Source organism: Sceloporus occidentalis, unplaced genomic scaffold (genome assembly GCF_023333645.1).
Source record: "Sceloporus occidentalis isolate IW3139 unplaced genomic scaffold, rSceOcc1.0.p SCAF_6, whole genome shotgun sequence".
NCBI lineage: Eukaryota > Metazoa > Chordata > Lepidosauria > Squamata > Phrynosomatidae > Sceloporus > Sceloporus occidentalis.
Genome location: NW_028316986.1, coordinates 78903228 through 78927336, shown reverse-complemented (window position 1 = coordinate 78927336; position 24109 = coordinate 78903228). Strand labels below are relative to the sequence as shown.

The 24109-nt window shown below is 37.5% G+C and overlaps 1 protein-coding gene across 1 annotated transcript in view; it reads left to right on the top strand.

Moving 5' to 3' along the window:
• Positions 1 to 24109, top strand: part of TIAM2 (TIAM Rac1 associated GEF 2) — a 156746-nt gene that overhangs the window by 70868 nt on the left and 61769 nt on the right. Inside the window, exons 9-14 of the mRNA XM_089530152.1 lie at positions 3800 to 3871; positions 9711 to 9878; positions 17817 to 17921; positions 18643 to 18721; positions 20087 to 20179; positions 22027 to 22287. Coding sequence (XP_089386278.1) covers positions 3800 to 3871; positions 9711 to 9878; positions 17817 to 17921; positions 18643 to 18721; positions 20087 to 20179; positions 22027 to 22287 — 778 coding nt within the window. The remainder of the gene's footprint in view (positions 1 to 3799; positions 3872 to 9710; positions 9879 to 17816; positions 17922 to 18642; positions 18722 to 20086; positions 20180 to 22026; positions 22288 to 24109) is intronic.

Here is a 24109-nt window from a genome sequence, read left to right as displayed (position 1 = left end):
CTGGTATGTACAGTCATCTACTGATCAGTTGTCAGTACTTATTAGTAATGGTAATATATGTAGGCAGATCAAACTATTACAGTCAGATCTTTCTACAGTTATTTTGTTTTATGCTGAGGTAACCCAACTGGGCAAATAGCTGAGGCTGCTCATCATTAGCTTCCTTTTCAGCCCCCCTCCCCCAAAGTTTTTCAGTTTACACTTGTTGTTAGTTCTCTAAGCCAATCTGGATCATTTGGAAGTACTTTCGGTAAAACAACATCGTATTTGATATTGCCTGCATATCTCTAATGGTGAGGTCAAGTAATGAAAGGGAAATTGGAGATATATGAAGATACTGTAAGCAGTAGAAGGAAAATAAAACTTTATTATGATGGGGAGAACTAGTGACAGAAAGGCAGCATCTTGTTACCTCTCACAATGTAAGAAATGTGAAAAAATAAGGCCCCATTTGATCTTTTTTCTTTCTTTTTTATTGTAATTCTAAATTATTAGAACCATGACGCTTTTCTAAGTTATTGATGTTTATATCCATAATGTTCACAGAGAGAGGTGCTTCCATCTAGCTTTTTGATCTGATTTTTATTACACAGCCAAACTTGCCCAGGTCATTCTTTAGTTTATATCTGTGTGGAAACTGCACTTTGAATGAGTGTGTTTAATTAAGACAAAGTGATGTGATAGCATCTGACAATCATTTGGGTGTGTTCACAGTAATTTAATGTACAGTTCATATTCATATCAAAATAAGCTTCCATGCTGACACAACACATTTAATGATGCTGATTAATCTATCTGTATTTTATGGTTAATACAGGTAAATGTTTGTCAGCATTGTTTTCTAATTATAAGAGTGGCGAGTTTGTCTTGTGTTTCTTTAAAGATGCTTATTCAGATGCATGTAGTTATTTATGTAACTCATAATTTTATAGCTAAAACTCATATAAAAATGATCTAAAAGAGGAAATACTCTGTATTTCCACTCTCCCTATAATAATATATGGGATTAAATCATTACGTGTAACAAAGCTAACAATTTACCATTTAATAGATATGGTCCCAAATTATGTTAAGTACCAAAATACAGAATACATATAAAAGACAATTATCAACCAGTTTCACTGAGGAGGAACTTAAGCCAGCAAGCTTTAAACAACATTGTGCTTCAGATGTTTATTTCTGATTTTACTTTCTAGGCTTCCACTCCAGGTAAGCCTTTTTATGACTGAGAGACTAAACTTTTTTCCTTTCTCTTCTTCTGATGGTATGGATTTTTGCTGCATTTCCTCATACTTGTATCCAGTTCAGTCACATTTTCACTAATATCAAAGGACAATAATTAGCACATTCCTAGTGCCCAAAACTCTTTAAGGAATATTCCATGTTTGAGACATTTCATTGGCAGTGATAATGTCTAGAATCCATTTTGGCTCTGTACTGAGTAATTGACATCTTATGACACTCGAAATAATTAGCATGAAAGCATATGCAAAACTGTTGCTTACATGTGTTTACTTTTCTCAGTATTTATTCTCTTTCAAATGTGTGCATCTAAACTTTTTTCTTACACTTGCAAACTCCATGGTAAACTGACTGCAACATGTGAGAAGGATTTATGGTTAGACTTAATTCCTATGTGAAGTCGAATAATTCCTATTTGCAAAATCTGAAGTAATTACATTTGTAAACTTTGGTGAAACAATATGTTTTAAGTTTTTCAGCCTAGAGAGCGTACCTGCCTATCATCGCTGTAATTTGCACCCTTTTGCTGAAGATGAATGCTTTGGGACCATGACACAGACAAATTTTCAGTAAATTTTTCAGTTTATCATGGATCCCTTTTTACTAAACAAGTTATATATCATGTCACTATGTTTCTCAGTTTGCAGTCTTAAAGAGACAGCTTGGTGTTGTAGCTTGAGTGTTGGGCACTGGGAGACCAGGGTACAGATCCCTGCTTGACCATGGAAAAGTATTGAGTAACCTTAGGCAAATCGCACTTTCTCATACTCAGAGGAAGGCAAGGGCAAAAACCCCTGCTGAACAAATTCTGCTAATGAAATCCCTTGGTGACCTTATGGGTCACCATACGTCAGAAATTACTTGAAGACACAACAACAAATACAAAGTCTTAAAGCAGGTTCAGGGAAGTAATGTAAACATATGAATAGCAAAGTAGCCTGTGGCTCTTCTGCAGGATAAAAGAGCAGTTACTGAGTGCATGAGAAAGTCACAAGTGCTGGGAATCAGTTAGGACTACAATCCCAGCTTCATATCTTAAGATATTTAGTGAGATACTGAACAATTATCAGAAAATGAAACAGTTTGTCTTATCATTTTAAAGTTGTTTTTCACATGCTCCTTTATCAAAACACCAGCTATTGAGGAACATAAGAAAAGTGATGGCTGTGGTGAACAGGGGATTTCATAAGTATGCTGAGTGGTAATTTGCCACTCAAATGTACTTAGAGGGTTTGTTTCCAAGTTTCCTGGCATTTGTTGGTAGGGCAGATGAGTTTACATGAGAAAACAGTGCTGTAGCTTACTCCCAATCCTTTACATATTTTAATCCTTGGAAATCATATGTATGTACCAACTGCCAAACACAAGTTGCATCAAAAAGCTGTTGGTGTTGAATACTCTTTAAAAAGCAGCTTGGTGTCTTGCTTAATGAAGAGCAAAGTCATTATCTGCTGTCATCCTGATCTTGGTATCAGCCATTGCTTACTAGAATTGTACTGATCAAAGGAAAAGTATGACTGTATGAAAAGAAATATTGAGAATGAATTTAGTACTACACAATTTGTCTTAGTATTTAATGAATTTCTGTGAACTGTGAGCACATAATTGTTTTAATATTAACACAGGTGGGTTAAAGGTAAAGGTGTAATGACACTATTGTAAAATGCTTCTTTAGAGCATAGCAGATGAGTCAAGAGAATGACCTTTGAAACTGTACTTGACACAACATGTGGCTGTCCGCCCTTTAATCCTTTGCTGCCTTCCTTTCCTTCCAGTAAACTGTTTTCCAAGGAATGGGATTCAGTTCAGATAGAGCTCCCTTCCAACCATCAGTTGGTTATGGGCAGTGCTTCTGAGAGGCTTCCTCTGAAACCAGTTCATCCCTCATTAGTCACTGCTGGTACAAAGAGAGCACTTGTCGTTATCTTAATCCCTCATGCAATTCTTAGAGGGTATAGCAGGAATCAGAGATAATGTACCACCTTCCACTTCTCTCATTGGAAGGTTACTGGAAAGCTTGGCAAAGAGAAAAATTGAGGTACTCAGAAGCTATCTAGCAAAAGGGCCCTGGGAAAGCAAATATGTTGTTCTGAGAGCTTTTGATTGTGGAAACAGCCTGTCCAAAGTGATTGTGCCAGGCAGCTGACCAGGAAGGAAGCTGTGCTCTCTTCTTACTTGGTTAACATAATCCCACCCTCTTCTCCCTTGCTTCTCCAGTCCAGGTCCAATGTCTGCATATCATTCTTTACTGTCAAGAGAGTTCTCTGATAGCATTGTGTATTGGGGATATAACAAAGTCATCTGGAATGATTTTGCAGGGTTTGGAGAATTCAAGATGTTGGAATACCACTGTGAGGTATGCAAGGATGTAGCTTTTGTTTTTGTTTTTTGCATAGGCACATGAGATGACTGCAACCACATTAGAACTGGGTAACTGTTGTGCAGTTGAGTGGATTCAAATACCTATACATTATTGCTTCTCATCCTCTTCTGCAGTTAGAACAGTGATTCTATGAAATGCTTTGTTCATATTAAACTTTGTGTTTCTTTGAATTAGATTTTTGACTCAGCGGGAATGCATGGATTTACTGGAACACAACTACCTCAGAATTCCAATAATTCTACTGAGGTAAGATAAACTAAATTTTTGCATTGTGCTGTCATAGTTAACATATTCAGGGGTAGCTGTGTTGGCCATAAAGCAAAACAAAACAAAATTCAAAATTTGTGCATTTTGGTTGAGTATTGCTCTTTTGTGGACTTTTGTAGTAGTTCAGTATGTTAAATGTGTAACATGTAAGTGTATGGGGGAAAAAGAAACTTCTACAGAGGAGTCTTATTTGGTCTGTCTTCTTACTTTACAAATCTTCATGAATGTTTACAAGACACACTTCAGTTATTTTTGGGGTTCTTAGGTACTTGCATTATTGACACAGTATTCTGCTCCATGGATGTTAAAATCTTATTATTTTGCAGTTAATACAGTGGGGTTGGGGTACATCTTTTGAAAGGTTAGCTCAAATACATCTAATAATAATAATAATAATAATAATAATAATAATAATAATAATAATAATAATGATTTATTTATAGCCCGCCCAATCACGAAGAATCCGGGCAGGTTTGTGGTATAAGCTTTCAAACGTCTCATCTTTAGGTTACGTAGAATTGACTACCAAAGAACTCCTGAGGGTTTGGGGTCTACAGAGTATTCTGGAAAGCAGGTGGAGTGCACATCACCTATTTCTCTGTCCATTAGACACTAGCTAGAAAACCAGCATGTCCACCAATACTGGTAAAAACTAAGTGCTATGCTGGATCAGATCAAAGGTTTTATGTAATCCAACATTAAGTTCATACAGTAGACAGTTGGTTTGTTGCGGGGAGTTCATAAGCAGAAAATGAATGCAACTGTACTCTCTATCTCATATTCATCAGCAACTGATATTCGAAAGTATTTTGCATCTGATAACCTGAAACCTAGAGTTTGTCCACTTTTGTTTTGCGACATGGTACTAGTAATACCATTTTTCCTGCAAAAAAGGTCTTATTTATGTAGATTCTGTTTGATTCAAATAGGCAACAGGGCAGAAAAAAGCTTTTGTAAATTAAGATCTTATGAGTGAACACTTCATTAATATCACAAAGAGAGCTAACTAATGCTATGTGGTGTGACTCTGGGCTTTGTTTTTGTCCTGAGTTCTTTAGTTCTCTTTTTTCCTTAGGAGCTCTTTAGTTTCCTTTCTTCCTTAGAAGCACTATCAAGTTCGCATGTTATTTCCCATATTGTATCAGTTTTTAAATTTTAACAGCATTTTTAGTTTGTTTTTATAAAAGGCATATTACTCCCCCTTCGAATAAGATAAAATAAAATGTGGCAGCAGACTCTGAACACACAGAAAACTCCCATCTCCAAAGTGGAAATTCTTGCAAATAGAATTCTTCTAGTGCTAAGTATTTTTGAGTGAATGTGTATTGTTTTACCCAGGAAGAGTAAGCCGGCATTTGAAATGATAATGTTTTAAGGTATCATTTCAGATTTGAAAAAAAGCTTGCTTGCCTTAGGAATTTTGGTGGTACTTTGCTATCTTTTTGTATTTCCTCCCCAGATATATCAGTATGTATTCTGTGCTCTTAAATTTATATTTGAATATTTGCTTCTATGTGCCTAGCCCTAGTGGTTTTCAGAATAGATAGGGAAAGTCTATAAATTTTATAATGAGCTTTGATTCAGGAGCCAAATTATTCCTCCTTTGGAACGTACTTTGCTGTGTGAGTTCCTGGTCTTGTGTCTTCTAAATGAATAAGGCTAGGAGTTCTGTTTGCTTCAGGGTTGCCAGGTTTTAAAAACAGCAATAAGGGATGGTCAGAATTCATGACATGTGAGACTGATAGTTAGAAAGTATCTATTAACAAGTTTCTGTTCTATGTAAATACCAATGAAAGTATTGATTTCCGTTAACTTAGCCATGCATTTTTCTATAAAAATAGTGTATTACCCACATTCATAAATTACATGATGCATAGTTTTCTGTCTATGAAAATCCATACTTGGTTTCTATTTTTGGCATACATCAACAGTCCTGAGTCTTTTTTTCAAAATGCCCACATCCCCAAATACAGCATTTTTGGCACCCCATTCAGCCTATTTTAAAAGGAGACAATATTCCATCCTTCAAATAAGGGATATTGCTTTTAATAAAGGACCTCAGCCAGTGCTGTAAGAGATTAGGTTTTCGGCCCTGAAGTAAGGGACATCCCACATAAAGGACACCTAGTTTTCTGTGTACATTTGAAAAGAGCTGAATAACAGGGTATCAGGTTTTGCTGAAGTTTTTGTAGATTTCTTAATGCCTCATCCAACAACTCAAAAAGTGATTCATCATAACTCACAAAACCACTGTGGATGGAAACAAGACTATTTTGTTAGAGAAGCCAGAAGAAAATTAAAATCAAGCCATTACAGGAAAGTTCCTGGTGGGTTTACTGAAGCACAGCCTAATTAAATGTTCCATGTATGTTTTCTGAGGTGTTTCATATAAAAATGGTGACAAACAAAGGCAGGACAAATCATGAAGAGACCTATTGCTCTTCAAGCAACACCGTGGCATAGCACAGTACATTCTACAGTCCTGGCATACATTTCTGGAAAACTGAATATGTTGTCAAAAATTGGTGTGGCAACGAATGAATAAAGTATTGTGGGATTACTCACTGGGCAAACATAGCTGGGGGGGAAAACACAACCCCTTAAATTTGAAGATGGAAAATGTAGATGTAGCAATCATCTCTTGAGCACAACCAACAGTTTTTTTTTTTTTAAAAAAAGTTTCCATCAACACTTTTTAAAGGAAAAGGGTTTATTTCCTGTATCCTAACATAAAAACAGCTTTTGAATATTGGTTACTATGTGAGTCAGTAGCACCCGGTGTCTTCCATATCAATGGTATGACTGACCATTGTGGATTGGTATGACCACTTTGGGTTTTATTCCAGACTTTAAAGGAGATCAGTTCAGCATCTTGATAGCACTTTTAAAGTCTGGAATAAGATCTGGAACAGAACCACTGCCACCCTGATTTGGAAGCCATTAGCCATTACTGATGTGAATGTTGGGCTAGGCAAATGAATCAGACTAGGTTGTCTATTATGTTGCACCAAAACACCACTTCTATCTGTTCTGACAAAAGAGCCTTATAGAATGAGAACAAAGATCTCCAAAAGGTGTTGTCTTCCTCAACCTGGTATTCTCTAGGTCTGTTGGACAACCTGGCCATGCTGGCTAGGGATGATGGTAGTTTTAGTCCCACATATTTTAAGAACTATAGGTTGGGGAAGGTTGATTAGGGGTCAAGCAGACTGGTGGCCTCTGGCCACTCCACCAGTGGTCATTCCCCATTTGGCATGAGACCATGGTCCTGAGGCTGGCTGCCACCACAGTTCACAATGGACCACCAGCAAAGAGCACTTTTTTGTGCTCCTTTTATGGCCATGTTTGGGCCACCTTAGGCGGCCATGGCACAACTTTGGCCCAGTCTGGAGGTGTGCATCATCTGAACACCATGCCCTAAGATCAGCCTAAAGGCAGCACTTTTGCCCCATCTGTTTTGGGCAGTAGTGAAGGTAGTCTGAATGTAGACAGGTTTACTACAATGAAAATAAGAGGTTTATAATTTAGGAAATGTGTGCTCATACTTCTCTTGTCACATTCAGAATGGATGCCTGTCTTCATACTTACATCACAGCCATGTAGAAGGGATTGACCCTGGGTGGAAAGGAGTGCTGGAATTTGTTTTCGTGGATGAATTTCTTTTCTTTTTGTAGGTCGGTTACCCCCACCCCCTTTTTATTACTCCACTGTTGCTTAACCTAGTCTATAAAGTATTAATAGTATTGTTTCTGTTGTCAGAGTGCAAATGCAGCAATGAAATAATTTTTACAATAACAGAACTGGAATATTTTTAAAAAAGTCTTTAAAATACATGTAGCATAATGACACAGTATTAAAGTTCTCTGTTTGGATAGTATTGACTTACACTGCCCTCTGCTGATGATTTTTTAAAACAGAAATAAGTGTGTAAAGTGTGTACTAGAACTTATTGAAAGAGTTACAAGTCAAACAGTTCTTATTTGCAGTTTTCTTGAATTTTGAAAAGTGCACAGAATAAATAACAAAACTGATACTGACTATAGAGGGTTTTGTGAACAGTTCTAAGGACTGTCAGCAGCAACTTTGAAACTACAAGTAGAATTCAGACACCTGGCCGTGTTACTCTGGAAGATCAGTATGGAAAGGGATCTTGTTGCACAATTATTATTATTATTATTATTATTATTATTATTATTATGCTTTATTTATATAATGCTGTAGATTTGAGACTAACAGTGTAAAGGAAGTTGTAGTATAAGCTTTCATAGACTTGATCTGCATCTAAGGAAATAGACCAAGTCTATCAATCTTATCACACTTGGCGAAATCCCGCTGAGAAACAGGATTTAAAGTAGATTTAAATTTAAAAAACCTGCAAATGCGGGAGGTTTTTCACATGGCATTCCTGCAAATGTGAAACAACACGAAGGCAAATAGGACAAAAATGGCAGCTTTTTACTTTCAGAACTTCCTGAAAGTAAAAAAGCTGCCGTTTTTGTCCCTTTTGTCTTCGCTTTATCTTCGTGTTATTTCACATTTGCAGGAATGTGGTGTGAAAAACTTCCCGCATTTGTGTTTTTTTTCTAATTTAAATCTACTTTAAATCCCATTTCTCAGCGGGATTTCGCTAATGTGATAAAGGTCCTATGAAAGCTTATGCTATAACTTCTTTCACATAGTGTCAAAGGTGATGTAAGATCCCTTTCCATATTGATATTCCAGACTAACATAGCTAGGCAGTAGGGCTTCCTTTTAATGGAGAAGCCCTACTGCCATTTGAGAGCACTCAAATGTGGCACACTTTGCAAAGAGAGGTGGGAAGAGAAAAATTAACATAATTGGAAGTTTAATTGTAAGCCTACAGACAACTTTGTTTCAGGGGAAATTTGGGCATTTTAGGGGCATATTGGGGGCATGTTGGGCTAGACCTAGATGGTCTCTCCAGCAGACCTTATATAAGGGCCACCATGTTACTACCCCAATATATTTAATGGGACTTAAGCATCCATGGATTTTGGTATCCACAGGGAATCCTGGAACTTAATCCTAGTGGATACCAAGGGCCTACCCTGTGATAAATGCATAACTGGAATAGTGGCCAGTGGTGCAGTGAATTGTGAGTGAATGCTTGCTTGTTCTATAATTCCTTTCCCAGCTGAAGCTGCAGCATGTCGGGAACAGAAAAAAGTGGGGCATGGCTTTTTTTTTTTTGGGGGGGGGGGGAGAGATATAAAATAATATATTGTTCTTCCTATTATCTTCTTCAAGGCCTTTGCTCCTATTTTAAAATGTCAAGTGTAATAATATGGGAATGGGCAGAAAATAGCTTGGGATAGGGAAGCACATCAGCATATGTTACAGTAATTCAACAAGGATTTCTGACTCCCAGTTGCTACATAGAATTGCAGCAACAAAATGACTCCCTTTCCAGATGGTACTGTTGAAATGAAGGCAGCTTGACATAACAGGAATAAATTTTGGTGTGGAATTAATGTGAATTCCCTTTCAGTCTTGATACTCAAAACAATTTTCTGTGGGTAGAGTTCTTCATTCCTAACTGTATGACTTTAGCACCTGGCACTAGTTGATGGATCTTAGGCTTCTAATAAAACTCTTCTAAGAAAAGACAAAAGTATATCCTACAAGACTGAAGTTTGCCTAGACCTATTTTATAAGATACTATCATACCAGCATGCACAGCTGGTAAAAGCGACACTAGTGATCATTTGTAATATTTTTGTTAGAGAATGGACACATATGTCTGATATTATTACTGTATTAAAGTGTGTGTGTGTTGTTGTTGTTTTCATCTCCTCAGCAGAAAGTAGATGAATTTCTAAATGTGTACTATTCGGCTCCAGAGAGTACTGCAAAAGAAAATGCCTGGGATATCCAGTCGTTTGTTCGCTTTCCTAATGGCCAAGGGCTAATACTAACTCTCAAGTCAGAACACAGAGTAGATGATGTCTTGACAATGGCATGCAAGGTACGTCACTCTGCACCTTTCTATAGTTGCTTAAATCCCATTATTTACATCTTTATGGTCTTGTTATTTTTGCAAATGGTAGGGTGTAGGCAAGGTTAAAGGGTTGTGTGCAAGTTGATAGGAAAATATATGATACAGTCTCCCATTAACTTACATATCAAATATTAAACCTCTTCCTACCTCCTCTAAAATTGTAAATTGGCTGTGAAGTCGAAGGCTTTCATGACCGGCATTCATGTTTTTCTTGTGGGTTTTTCAGGCTATGTGGCCATGTTCTAGAAGAGTTTATTCCGGACATTTCGTCAGCAGCTATTGCTGGCATCTTCAGATCTTCTCTGAAGATGCCAGCCACAGATGCTGGTGAAACATCAGGAATAAACTCTTCTAGAACATGGCCACATAGCCCGGAAACCCCACAAAAAACTATGTAAATTGACTGTTTTACAATATAATAACATAACATATTATGAGAAGACATGAGCCATTAGAAAATACAATATGGCTTGGTAAGGTAAGGCAAGGTATTCATTCCAGGTGGATATACTCAATCAAGTAAGTTATGGCCCTGAGTTTTCAAGACCCAAGTAAAGGTGACTTATCTGTCTCTTATTCATAGGATGTCTTACAGAAAGAGTAGAGAGTATAATAAAACTTATAAAATTAAGATTAAAACAGTATTGCTGTATATACTCACATATAAGTTTAGAAATTTTAGTCAAAAAACTGACTCCCAAAACCTTAGTCACCTTATCCACGGGTCAATGTAAGTACTATACTGCACTTTAATTCATATTAAATAAGGAATTATCCCCTAGTGAAAGGCAAGAGTGTAATCTATTCTGGAAGAACTCACCTCCCCTTTATATTCTTCCATCCATGAAGCCTTTAGTATGTGCATAAACAGTTATGACTGCTGGAATTTTGTAAGTTTTCTGACACTGTTTTCCTTTTCTTCATCCTTTGCATCCTTTGTTACATACCTCCAAGTTTTGCTCTCGACTTATCCATGAGTCATATCTAAATCCATAATTTTGGCCCCAAAACCTGCCTTTGACTTACACATGAGGTCAACTTATAGTCTAGTATATACAGTAAATAACAACACAATTAAAACCAATTAAAATCTTTCTTTAAAACAGAATTTTAAAAAAGTACAGCACCATTACTCCTTCGGGGGCGCGGGAGGCTTTTTAACAGCGTGGCTTCCAGCGTATGCTGGAAGCCACATATGGCACGTCCGCATATGACACAGGTGCACTGTAATCAGTTTCCAAAGCCTTGCTGGAAATGAAGGGTCTTAACTGCCATCAAAAGGAAAGCAAAGGAGGATCTGTCCTAACTTTCATATGGAGGAAGTTCCATGGGAGCAGCCACATACAAGCCCTTTCCCCTTGTTTTCCCCAGCCATGCCTTTGAAGGCAATGGGATAGGGATAAGGCTCCTCTCCCCACAGATAATCAAAGTTCAGGCAGGCCTGTATGGGGAGACATAATTCTTGATAACTTGAGCCTAAACTGTATAGAGTTTTATAGGTCAAAACTAGAACTTGGAATTCTGCCTGAAATCAGACTGGCAGCCAGTGAAGCTTTGGGGACAAGGGAGCGGTGTGCTTTCTGGAACCAACAATCTGTTAGCAATCTGACTATAGCTCTTTGGACCAGTTGAATTTCCAAACAGTCTTCAAAGGCAGCCCCACATAGAATGCATTGCAGTAATCCAGATGGAATATAACTAAGGCACATGTCACTATGGCCAAATCAATCTTCCCAAGGAATGGGCACAGCTGACACACTAGTTTTAACTGTCCAAATGCACTCCTGGCCACTGCAGAAACCTAGACCAAGGTCAGGGCTGAATCGAAGAGTACACCCAAACTGAAGACCTGTATCTTCAGGGGGACTTTAACCCCATGCAACACAGGCAGAATCTCTTTTCCATTCAGAATCTTCAAAAAGTACTGTAACAGCTAACTAATTTAGAAAGCTAACCCTTGATGTTTCCCATGAAAGTATCATAGTATTCTCCCAAACCACCAAAGTATCATATTAATTCACATGTGAGTTTGGACCCATATCAGAATGAATGTCATAATGGTTTCTCTTCCTGGTAAAATGTGGGAATACAATCATGAATTATAAAGACTCAAACAAATAGCATAAGTTTGCAGGTACAGTCAAAGGCCAAAAATAACTCAACCTCCCGAGGAGTACGTATATTTTGACACTGAATCTAAACTATTGAATTCTGAAAGAACTTCTGAGCCCCAGTGAAGCAGAACTGAATGCACTTAATAGTGTGCCTAGCTGCTAAACTGTGCTTATTTTGCAGAGATCAGACTCATGAGACCCTCCAGAGGCAACTCACAGCATTCCTCACCATTGGCTATGTTGCTTAGGGCTGATAAACGTGAAGTCCAACAATATCTAGAAGGCAGCATGATTCCAATCACTGCTCTTCTGGGATGGAGGGGGAACAAGGCACTACTTGATTGTCAAGGAAGGAAGAGAACTATGGCTCTGTGGCTTACGTTTGCTAACTCCTCTTATGGATCATATTAGGGATGTTCACATGTCATATTCATCCCAGTACATTCTGTGTACATGTATACACAGATCGTGGATCTGTACACAGTAAATGGGAAAGGAAGGCTCAAATTTCTTTTACAACTGGAGAACACTATTACAGTATTATTAGGGCCACCTTTCCTATTACTTTACAGCAACTGCCTACAAAAACCTGTTGACATGTTTATAGTAATTATATAGTAAAATTTTATTGTGCAGTTATATCATGAAATAAAGAGAATTTTAAAAATCCTGGCTTTACTAACAGACATTAAATAACCTCAGGTATAATTAAACACATTATAAAAGCAGCAGTAGTAGTAAATTATTATTTCCCAGTTTTATCCTCCACTACTGAAAATGTCCTCCACTACTGACCAATTTTATCATTGGCATTTACAATGTTGCCATTTATAAAATTAGGAAATAATAATTTACTACTGCTACTTTCGTAATCTGATTACTTAAACCCAAGCATTTAACATCTTTATACATTTGTTAGTAAAAGAAGGGGAAAAAACAATTTTTAATTTTAATTACAATGTTAAGAGTCAGGGTAATGGTTTGAGTGCTGGACTAGAACTTTGGGAGCCCAGGCTTTAAAACCTTCCTTGGCCATCGAGGTCCACAAGTGACCTTAGGTAGGTTATACTCTTCCAGCCTTAAAAGAAGGCCATGACAAACCTCTTGTGAATAAATCTTACCAAGAAAATTATATGATGGGGTCACCATAAATCAGAGCCCACCGGAAGCCACATAACATCCACAAATGTACAATGTTATGAACTAATAGGGAATGCTATTTTTGGCAATATATGTGTGACCACTAGATGGTATCAGCAACTTCAAATGTAGATGAAAGAGTTCAAGGAGAATACAGTACTGTAATTTTAATGTGGAGTCGAAGGCTTTCATGGCCGGCATCCATACTTTTTTGTGGGGTTTTCAAGCTATGGGGAAGAAAACTCTTTTAGAACATGGCCACATAGCCCGAAAACCCCACAAAAAACCTACAGTATTTTTGTTTGTACAAAAAAGTTGTCCAAGACTGAGTAATACTTCATGAAAACAGATTACTTAATCATTATATTGTGGTAAAATATCAAGTTATAAACATTATTCTTATTTTTTTTCTTTTTCAATGCATATCATTTCATTGACCTGAGGTTATTTTAATTTTTTTTTCTGTTTTATCTTCCTTTCTATTCTGCATATTTTAAAATTTTTTCATAAGCAGTCTCTTAATGCTGACTCCTTTCTGCTACATCTTTCCTAGTTCTTTTTTCTTACATTTCCATACTTCTCTGGTGAGTGTTGGGCATCTTCATTCCTTAGTACACTGTGGTGTTTGAATGTCTGTGGTTTTTGTATATATTTGTGTATGGTGAAAGGGTGGTTGGGCAAAGGGAGAAGACTACAAAAGCTGCTTCATTCCTGTTGGCTTCTGTGTATCTAAATCATCCTACTGTAACTGTGGAATAAGTGCCATTGTCAAGCTTTACTATTATATGCTAATTTTGTTATTTTATACTTGTGTGAACAAACTTGTCTAGGTTTGTTGTTGATTAGATTCAACAAAATATTAATTTGTTTCTAAATCATATACACAATCATATAAGAATATCAAAACAAGGATAATCCACAGAAGATATATTAATATAAAGAATGCAAGCACATTAAAAAGAGCAGCATACTTTGTTATCTTGCTGTACATTTGTTAACTCCTACTGCTGTACAACATATCTTTCCCTTACAGCTGAGGGATGAAACTCGTCATCTAACCTGGTTTGGAGAGAGCTGTTTCACAACTGTTTCCTGGTTCAGGAATCACAGGAGTGGCTTGAGAGACTAGGACAGAAACCCACTGAGGCAGACTACTCATGAAAATTATTCTAGTATGAGGGACTTGACATTTTCAGGGCTCATACAAGAGGGCACCCAGGATGCACCTTGTATGACCAGAAGAGTGGAGGTGGCAACCCAGGCTACCTATTGCATGCATGTGACTCTTCCATTGTCAGAGAGGGTGACTGCCACCTGATACACTCTTCCCCACCATCCATTTCATATGTGCTTGGCTCCATGGCATCTTCATCAGAACCAGAGCTATGGGGTGTGTGACCTAGAAAACTGCCTGTCTTTTTTCATGGTGGTGGCAGCATGGCTGCACAAAAAATCTTGGCCTAGGATATCTCTGCTAAAGTCAGATGCACAAAATATTGAGAGAAGGTTGATGAGGGAGACCAGGGCTACGCTGCTCATTTGCAGTCTGATAAGTCATTCAGGCTTAAACTGTGAGGTCAGGAATCAGGTCATAGATGTCTTCAGCAGCCTACATGCACCAGAGAAATTTCACTAGAATCATAGAGTTGGAAGAGACCACAAGGGCCATCCAGTCCAACCCCCTGCCATGCAGGAAATCCAAATCAAATCATCCCTGACAGATGGCCATCCAGCCTCTGTTTAAAGACCTCCAAGGAGGGAGATTCCCCTACACTCCGAGGGAGTGTGTTCCACTGTCAGACAGCCCTTACTGTCAGGAAGTTCTTCCTCATGTTGAGATGGAATTTCTTTTGCTGTAGCTTGCATCCATTTTTCCAGGTCCTAGTCTCTGGAGCAGCAGAAAACAAGCTTGCTCCCTCCTGAATATGACATCCCTTCAAATAGTTAAATAGGGCTATCATATCACCTCTTAACCTTCTCTTCTCCCAGCTAAACATCCCCAGCTCCCTAAGTCGTTCCTCGTAGGGCATGGCTTCCAGACCCTTCACCATTTTAGTCCCTCTCCTTTGGACATGCTCCAGTTTCTCCACATCCTTTTTAAATTGTGGTGCCCAGAACTGGACACAGTATTCCAGGCGGGGCCTGACCAGAGCAGAATATAGTGGCACTATTACTTCCCTTGATCTAGAGACTATACTTTTATTGATGCAGCCTAAAATTACATTGGCCTTTTTAGCTGCTGCGTCTCACTGTTGACTCATGTTCAACTTGTGGTCTATTTGGACTCCCAGATCCCTTTCACGTGTAGTTTCATTCAGCCAGGTGTCCCCCATCCTACATCTCTGCATTTTTCCACCTTAAGTGCAGAAAATTTTTATATATTTCTCCGTGTTGAATTTCATTTTGTTAGCTTTGGCCCAGCTTTCTAGTCTATTCAGGTCATTTTGAATGTTGATCTTGTCCTCTGGAGTATTAGCTATTCCTCCTAATTTGGTGTAATCTGCAAATTTGATGAGTATGCCCCCAATTCTGTCATCCAAGTCATTGATAAAGATGTTGAATAGCACTGGGCCCAGGACAGAGCCCTGTGGGACCCCACTGGTCACTTCTCTCCAGGATGGAAAGGAGCCATTGTTGAGCACCCTTTGGCTTCAGTCAGTCAACCAGTTATAAATCCATGTAACAGTTGCCTTGTCTAGCCCACATTTTACAAGCTTGTTTGCAAGAATGTCATGGGGAACTTTGTCAAAGGCCTTACTGAAATCAAGATATACTATATCCACAGAATTCCCTTCATCTAACAAGCTGGTAATTTAATCACTGTGCTGTGCTGACTGTATACTGCAGTCCTCCTTAGCAATTATAAAATACCAAAGATGACCAACAGTGACATTTCTGTAAACACAGAGATGTCACATACATGTTCTTAAAACTGTGGTTAATGTTACGAAGTGGTGGGTTTAAAAATGTACATTTAATTTTTTTTAAATGTGTGTGTTTATCTGTTTATTCTGTCATGTTTGCATTGCTATATTTTCTGTACTGCTCCAGCTTAACAAGGAACTTTTTGAGTTATACTATCATCCTTTTATTTCAGGGATGGGCAACCTGTAGTATTATCTCATGCAGCCCTTTAAAAGCCTCCCTGCAAGTGTTTAGTTCTAGCCTTTGCAAAAGAGACCAGTTCTTCTTCATCAGCCTACTAAGTAGTGAAGAAAAGGAGAGAGAGAAGGAAGTGACAGAGAGTTAGGGTTTAGAAAAAGGTGGACTCAGCCACTTTAGGCTCTGACTTTTCCTACTATCGGCTGTTGGCCTGCTCAACACCATCAAGTAGATTATTCATAAGGGAATTCAGACTTTAAAAGGGAAAATAAAAATATTGCTCCCCTCCATTTGTTTGTTTGTTTGATGGTGGAACTGCAAGCAAAGCAACTTTCTGACTTTGTTTATTGAAGTAAATTTTCACTGAGATGTTGTGAATAAAAACATTGCCAGCTTCAAAGGAGATGGGGGGTACTAGCATCTGCAGAAGTATGGTATATGTAGAGCAACCATGTATTGACACTTTTTTGTTAGAAAAATATCCAAGTTATATTGGATCATATCTGACAAATTATTATTTGTCATATTATACAGAATTGCAGTTGTTTACAGATATTTGTTCATTAGTGTACCATGGAAGCATTCTTTTATTGATTATTGTGGCTTTTAAAAATGTTGCATATCTACACAAAAATACATTTAAATCAGAAAAATTAGAATATAGTGTGCTGCGTTTTTAAAAAACAACAACAAATATATGTTCTTGCTGAATGGTCTGATTGGAGATTCAGCCATTTGAAGGGCAGGGGAGGAGGGACCAGAGTTGTATGAAGGTCTTGTGAGGGCAACCAAAGTTTATCTCACCCCCTTTTTGTTAGTGTTGTCTTCCCTAACATCCAAGGTCCTTCCCCATATAGAAGGATTTCTGCACCAAAGGACTGAGCTTTATGTCTTCATGGATATACAGCCTGTTTCCCTTGAGCTATTACACTGTTGATGTTTGAAATAAGACCATATAGTGTCAACTATATGGGGTACAACCTCAAGGTTACATTCTACAATAAGGCCAATATCCTGAGGGAAACATTTCCATTTTCCATTATTCAGCTTCCTGGAGATAACACACGTTGTGACAAATTTGTGGTGTTTCATGATCTCAGTGGGAATTGGTAGTAAAAGTGCAATAAAAGCTATCCCAGACAGAATATTCCTCTCTTAACAGTTTGTGTGCACACATGCATTTTATACATCAGATGTGTATGTTTCACTCATCTGAAGCAAGCCATCTGGAAGACCTGTAGAGACAAACAGATGCCACTGTAGGATGAGGAAGAGAAACGGTTTCAAAGTTTATTTGCATGTCTGATCATTTGTTTAATTTCACATGGAGCAAGTAACATTAGAAACCTCTTGGTTTCTAGAAACAGCAAAAGCATGTCCTTAAGCTGTGCCTTTAAATTTTTTTATGGGGCTCTTGTCTGTTATTGAAGTGACTTGTAGGTTGCATAATGGCATAACTTGAAAGGCTTTTGACTATTTCTGTCTATTCAGACATCTGGATTCGTACAAATAATTTCTGCATTACAGATAAATTATTTTTGTCCCTTAGATTAAGCACTTGGAACCAAGACATCATGGATTACAACTGAGAAGACATATTGATGAGAATATTGAGCAGTACATTCCTGAAGCATATGAATACATACAAGATCAGGCAAGTGGCACTATGAATAGATCTGTGATTCCTTGATAAGATCCTATGTTTATAGAGTTACATCTTTATGAAAAGGTAGACAAATACAGCAAGGCTGTATAGTTGGACTGAATAATACCTAGACCACTTGGGTTCCATTACATTTTCTCTGAGAATAAGAAAAGGTTCTGTACAACAAAAGCTGCTAAAGCCAGATTCTGTGTTTCTCTGAACACTTCTAGAGCAGTCTTCTTGCAGTTGGTGGGAAATGAGACACAAAATAAGAAGTGGTGGGACAGTGGAGAAACACTGGAGGAGTCAAAATATTCAGTGATAGCTTGAATGGGACTCTTTCAGATAAATACAGTTCTTTTCATTTTAAAAAAAACTCCAATGTTTGCTTTATATGTAAGCAGGGCAGGCCCATGCATAAAATATACATGCCCTCCCTATCATATATCGTTTGATCCCGAGAATGCTAGTGAGTTGGATAGCAAGGCATAAGTTAATTTTCAAAACTTTTCTCATACACGCTCCAAGGGTAAAATACAGTCACCTTGAGAAATCCCAATGAGGTCCAAATGGTTTAAAAATAATAAGTCATTAGCACATTCCTCTTCTTTAATGGCACCCCAAAACTGCTCCTCAATGTCATTTAATTACTTTGTCTAAGAGATAGCCTTATGGCATATCTGCAAATTACTATACCTTGTCATAGTTGGAACTTCTTTCTCTCTTGCAGATATATGATGAAATAGAAATATTTCCTCTAAGTTTCTACCATGTGCATCTTACTAAGAGTGAGGGTGTAACTGATTTTGGTAAGTGTGAACTCTCCAAAGTATATCTATAATTCAAAGTAGATCTCTTGTATGCCTATCATTTTGCCTTATTCTCCTTTGCCCCCCCCCCCCCAATGTTTCTCATTTCACTTTAGCAAATAAGAGCATGGGCAGCCATTGTTTAAAAAACATTTTGTACAATGATGATACTGCACACTTGCATTAGGTACTTTATATTATCTCTTTCCCCAAAGCCATTCCCATCCATATACTCCAACCAAAATTTTAATTCATCTCGTGAAGATAATTTTCCATCTTCTTTTCTTAATACTTTTTCAATAATTTTTTTCTGTTTATCATCAAAATAATTTCTTTTCCATAATCCTTTTTTGACTTTCAATTTACATGTTAATTAATCATTATTCGCTATTTGCCAAACTTCTTTATACCAATCCTCCAGTTCCACATTTATTTTTGTTTTGCAACTGAAACAAGAAGTGTCTCTAACATCTTTTCCATTCTGAAAAAAATAGCTTTCATTTTTGAAAAATAACAGTTTTTCTGCTAGAACAAAGGATGTGTGTCTTATTCAAGAAAGGAAAAAAACAAACTATTCTATTTTTGAGCCCAAATTGAGGGGGTCTAGTAGGGACCCCCAGGGCTGGAAAAATGGTATTGATTATTACTCCTGTCCTGCAAAGCTGTAAGGTAAATTATTTTAAGTGAAGGTAGAAATATAAAAATTATATTTGAAAACTGCACAGAATCAGGTTTATGATGGGGACATGAATTTTACTCACGCATGAGCCGCAATAGGATCAGGCTTCTGGGTTGACGATTTGTCAGGGATTGTTGGTGAGAAACTGCACTTGTGGAGTGTCCAAAGAAGAACTTTAATTGAGGGAGATATGTTTAGAAGAGGAAATCCAGTTGTGTGTGCAGTGGGATTTTGGAAAGGTGAATCTGGGAGTGATGTTACAGATGGTGGGGGGCAGCATTTGTCTGGTACAAGCAAGAAAGTATGATGACTTTGAACTTGAAGTTTTACTATCATGATTGATAGGAAGGGCTTCCACAAGTAAAGCTGGAGTAGGTCAGGTAGAAAGGGGATTATGGGGGGGGGGGGAGAGTCAAAATAAAATGTGGCAGGGCAGGGAGGACTTGTAGTATCCAGCCTCCATGCTAAAAGGTTTAATCATTTTAAAGCATTTTATTCATAATTCTTCTATAAGTGCATCATGTAAACTATACAAATATTAATGAGATTTAACATCAAAGTCATGATAGTAGCAAAACAACATGGTGGAATCTTACAAACCATTTTCAGAAACAAAATTCTCTCTGTTTTAAGAACTGTTATAAGAAAACAATATTGAAATGCAATGCCTTCTTTTTAAATCCCAGGATTTGCTGTAACTGCACAAGTTGATGAACAACAACATCTCAACCATATCTTTGTAAGTGATGTACTTCCTGATGGGATGGCTTACAGAGAAGGTTTGTACTGTCTCTTTAAATATGAAATCTTTCCTGATGAGGTACATCTTGTGTTTTTAAGAAAGGGATAATTTCTCCACATTTTTCATCCTGTCCTGTTAGTTTTTATGAGAGACTAATGTCATTCCTCTTTTTGAAAAAAGAGAAAAAATCTCCCAGGGCTGCCTGCCACATGACAAAAAAAGAAGGAAAGAAGGAAGCAAAGATTATGGTGTATCTTTTAAATTCTTCTCTTCTTTTTAAACTGAAACAGACTAACATGGATTTTTGAAGTTTACACTTGCCAGTTTTTCTTACACAGATGTCAGCATTATTTAAAGAAAATCATACAGATGTCTGTTTTTGCCAGGTGTATTCTTGGGAAGATGTGTTCAGTGATAGGTTGCAAGGAGCTGTACATATGTGGCAAGCAATGTTTATACTTCTTTAGAACCTCCTACCTAATATGTTTTCCCAACTGCACCTATGCAGTTAACATATGCAACCGTGCACAACTGTGTAGGGAAAATATTCAAGGTGAATTGTTCCTCTGTTTGGCTTTACCAGGATGTAATCTCTAATATCTCCAACTCAATAAAGTAGTAATAATTAAGGCAAGATTTCATCTGGATATGTCAACTCACCTTTTATCCACACATTTTATTTTAATTTGCATTTTTCCTTCCCCCACCACTGATGGTGTTATTACATGGCAGAGATAAAGAAGTACTGTGTATTATCATATATAAGTCTAGAAATGTTAGTTAAAAAATTAACCCAAAAAACCTGGGTTGGCTTATCCACAGGTCCATATATATATATGGGCCATCCCCTTTCTCTGAATAGAGTGATAAAAGGTGAGAGCTTAGTCCATCCTGGGAGCACCAAAAAGAAGCATGGATCTCCTCTCATCCATCCAGTCTTTAGGATGAGCACAAACAGTTATGCTTGCCAGAATTTTCTAAGTTCTTTGCCATCATCTTCCTTTGCATCATCCTTTACATCCTTTGTTACATGCCTCTTAAGTTTTACCCAAGGCTTATCTATGGGTCGTATCAAAATCCATAATTTTGCCCCTAAACCTGCCCTCGACTTATACATAAGGTCAACTTATAGTTGAGTATATATGGTATACTAAGAGGATTCCAGCCATAGTCTTCCATGGCTGTCAAATGCAACTGCTCATAATCTCATTTCATTACATGTTCTTACTACCAGCCAGTTAGCTAAATTGAACTCTTTTTCCACAGCCTGAACCAAGTTTCAGGCAAAAATGAGAAAAACAGGAATGGGGGAAGATGAATGGGAGATTTACTTTGAGAATATTGCTTCATCTACAGTGCAGAAATGATCATTAACTGTCATGGCTAAGTGCTATGGAATTCTGGGAATTGTAGTTTGTTGTGGCTCCAGAGCTCTCTGATGGAGAAGGCTAAATATCTCACAGAACCAAGATCCCCAGAATTCCATAGAATTGAGCCATGGCAGTTAAAGTGATGTCAAACTGGATTATTTCTGCAGTGTGGATGCAGCCTAGGTCACACAATTCAGAAGACCTGCCTAGGATTGATTTGTTAGCCATTACATTTACTTTCTTGTTGTACTGTTATAAGAAACTGAATTCTCAGAACATTCCCTCCTTTTTACACTCTTTCATAAAAAAGCAAAATGCTTTCTTTAGCTGGCAGGTCTCAGTGTTTATTTAAGGATTTATTTGAGTAATTCTTTCATCAAACCACATTCTCAAAATTTCTAGTTATTAAGATGAAGGTAAATGTTTTAATAATCAAGTTTGCTCTTGTTTAGCATCTCTGACTGCTAGCATGACTCCTTAGTCTTCTTCTCCTTTCTCTTTCTCATGCTCCCAGGGTTACGTGTTGGCAATGAAATCTTGATTATAAATGGAGAGTCTGTATCTGATCTTGACCTCAGACAGATGGAGTTATTGTTCTCTGAGAAAAGTGTGAAACTGACTTTGACTACAAATCTCAATTGCCATGCAAGTGGATTATGCTCCACATGGTCAGATGGTGACATTTCCAGGGAACCAAGAAATTTGTTACCCCCACCTAACCAGTCACAACTCCTGGAAGAATTTCTGGATAACTTCAAGGAAAATACAGCAAATGGTGAGATGCTGATTGTGGTTGGTATATGTGATTGATATGTTTCTGCAATTGTCAGAGCTATCTGATTTCATATTATGTAAGAAGTGTGTGTGTGTGTGTGTGTGTATGCATAAAAATCTACATATTTCCATGTACATGTATCATCTGAATGCTGCACTTTTCAGTAATGATTTTCCACAAAATGAAATTAAATCAAGACTTACGATTTTTAAAGCAAAAACTACCTAAATATTGAAATAATAATAATATTAAGCTCTACTTAGTTAGCTGTTGGATAAGTTTATGCAAAGTTATTCAGTGATCTGACAAGGTCTCAAGTGCCTACAAATTCCTAGCAGTAGGAATTGCTATTTAAACTTATTTAATAAAAATACTTTTACTTTGATTTTCTAAATTTGTCTTTTATAGAATATATGATGATATTCTCTAATATGTTTCATTAGACTGATATGCTGAACATTAATAGGATATTTACCAAGGAAAGCAATATTTTAGACTATAGCAATAAATTAATTGAAAATATCTGTCACTGTACTTTCTTAATGTTTTGTGGTATGTCCCTGGAGAAAAGACAGTGCTTTACAAGGATGATATATTCCTTCAATGGCATAGGTGTCATCAAGTATTCATACTATGTAGGTTTCTTCACATTGATTATTTGTGGTGTAAAATAGCTCTCATGTGGTTCATGCACAATTTGAGTATGTACGTGAAGCTGGGAGACAGAAACAAATAAAGAACTTTTTTTGAAATGACGAACACAAACCTATGTGGATGCAGCTTTACATAGATCACTATATGGAATGGGACCTCAGGAGCAAAGAAATTATACTACTACAGTGAGGGGCTCAACAGACCACCCCTTTGGAAAGCTCCCCCTTTCCTCGCCGGATTGGGGCTGTGGCAACTACATGCTGTAGCCCCAATCTGGCCTTCCATTTGCATGTTTTGAGTTTTGATTCTGTGAACGAAAACACCAAAATCAAAAATCAAAACATGCAAATGAAAATCACCCAGGGTCAGGGGATTTCCCAGCAGACAGTGGATCAATTAAATAGACACCCTGACACCTTGCCATACAACACAGACCAACACAGATTAACATAGAAATCACTTCCTTCCAACCAAAGGTCACACAGTGTATGTATACCCCACTCACTTCCATGCCAGCATTCTCTGAAGATGCCAGCCACAGCTGCTGGAGAAAGATGAGGAAAAAAACTCTTCTAGAACACAGCCACATAGCCCAAAAAACCCATAAAAAATTATGTATGCTGGCCATGAAAGCCTTTGACTTGTATCATTCTCAAATGAGTGTGTGCCCGAAGCAAACAGTTCCCTGCTCATGTGTATGGCTGAACTGTGGGAGGAGATGTAAGCATGCACAGAGTCTCAATCTCTGAATATTGATACGTAGTCAGCAGTATTCAAACCTTTATGTAAAGAGTATGGAGATCTATGTAGAAATTTGGGTTCCAGGGAATATTTTAAGCAATCCCTTCATCTACTACTCCTTTGATAAAACTCACATAGTCTGTCACTTAAAGCTAGATGAGTATTATGTGCATCTACTGTGTGATGACTGGTTAAATCCTAAGTAAGTGTAACTGCATTTTGTTGTTCTTAGACAAGTGATTCATAGGATTCCATATGAGATTCATATTAAAATAGCAAGGGCTTTTGAGATATAAAATAAGTAACTTGGGTCCATAACACACTGTAGAAATAATCCAGATTGAGATTGCTTTAACTGCCATGGCTTAGTGCTAGGGAATTTAGTGATTGTAGTTTATTGTGGCACCAGAGCTCTCTGACAGAGAAG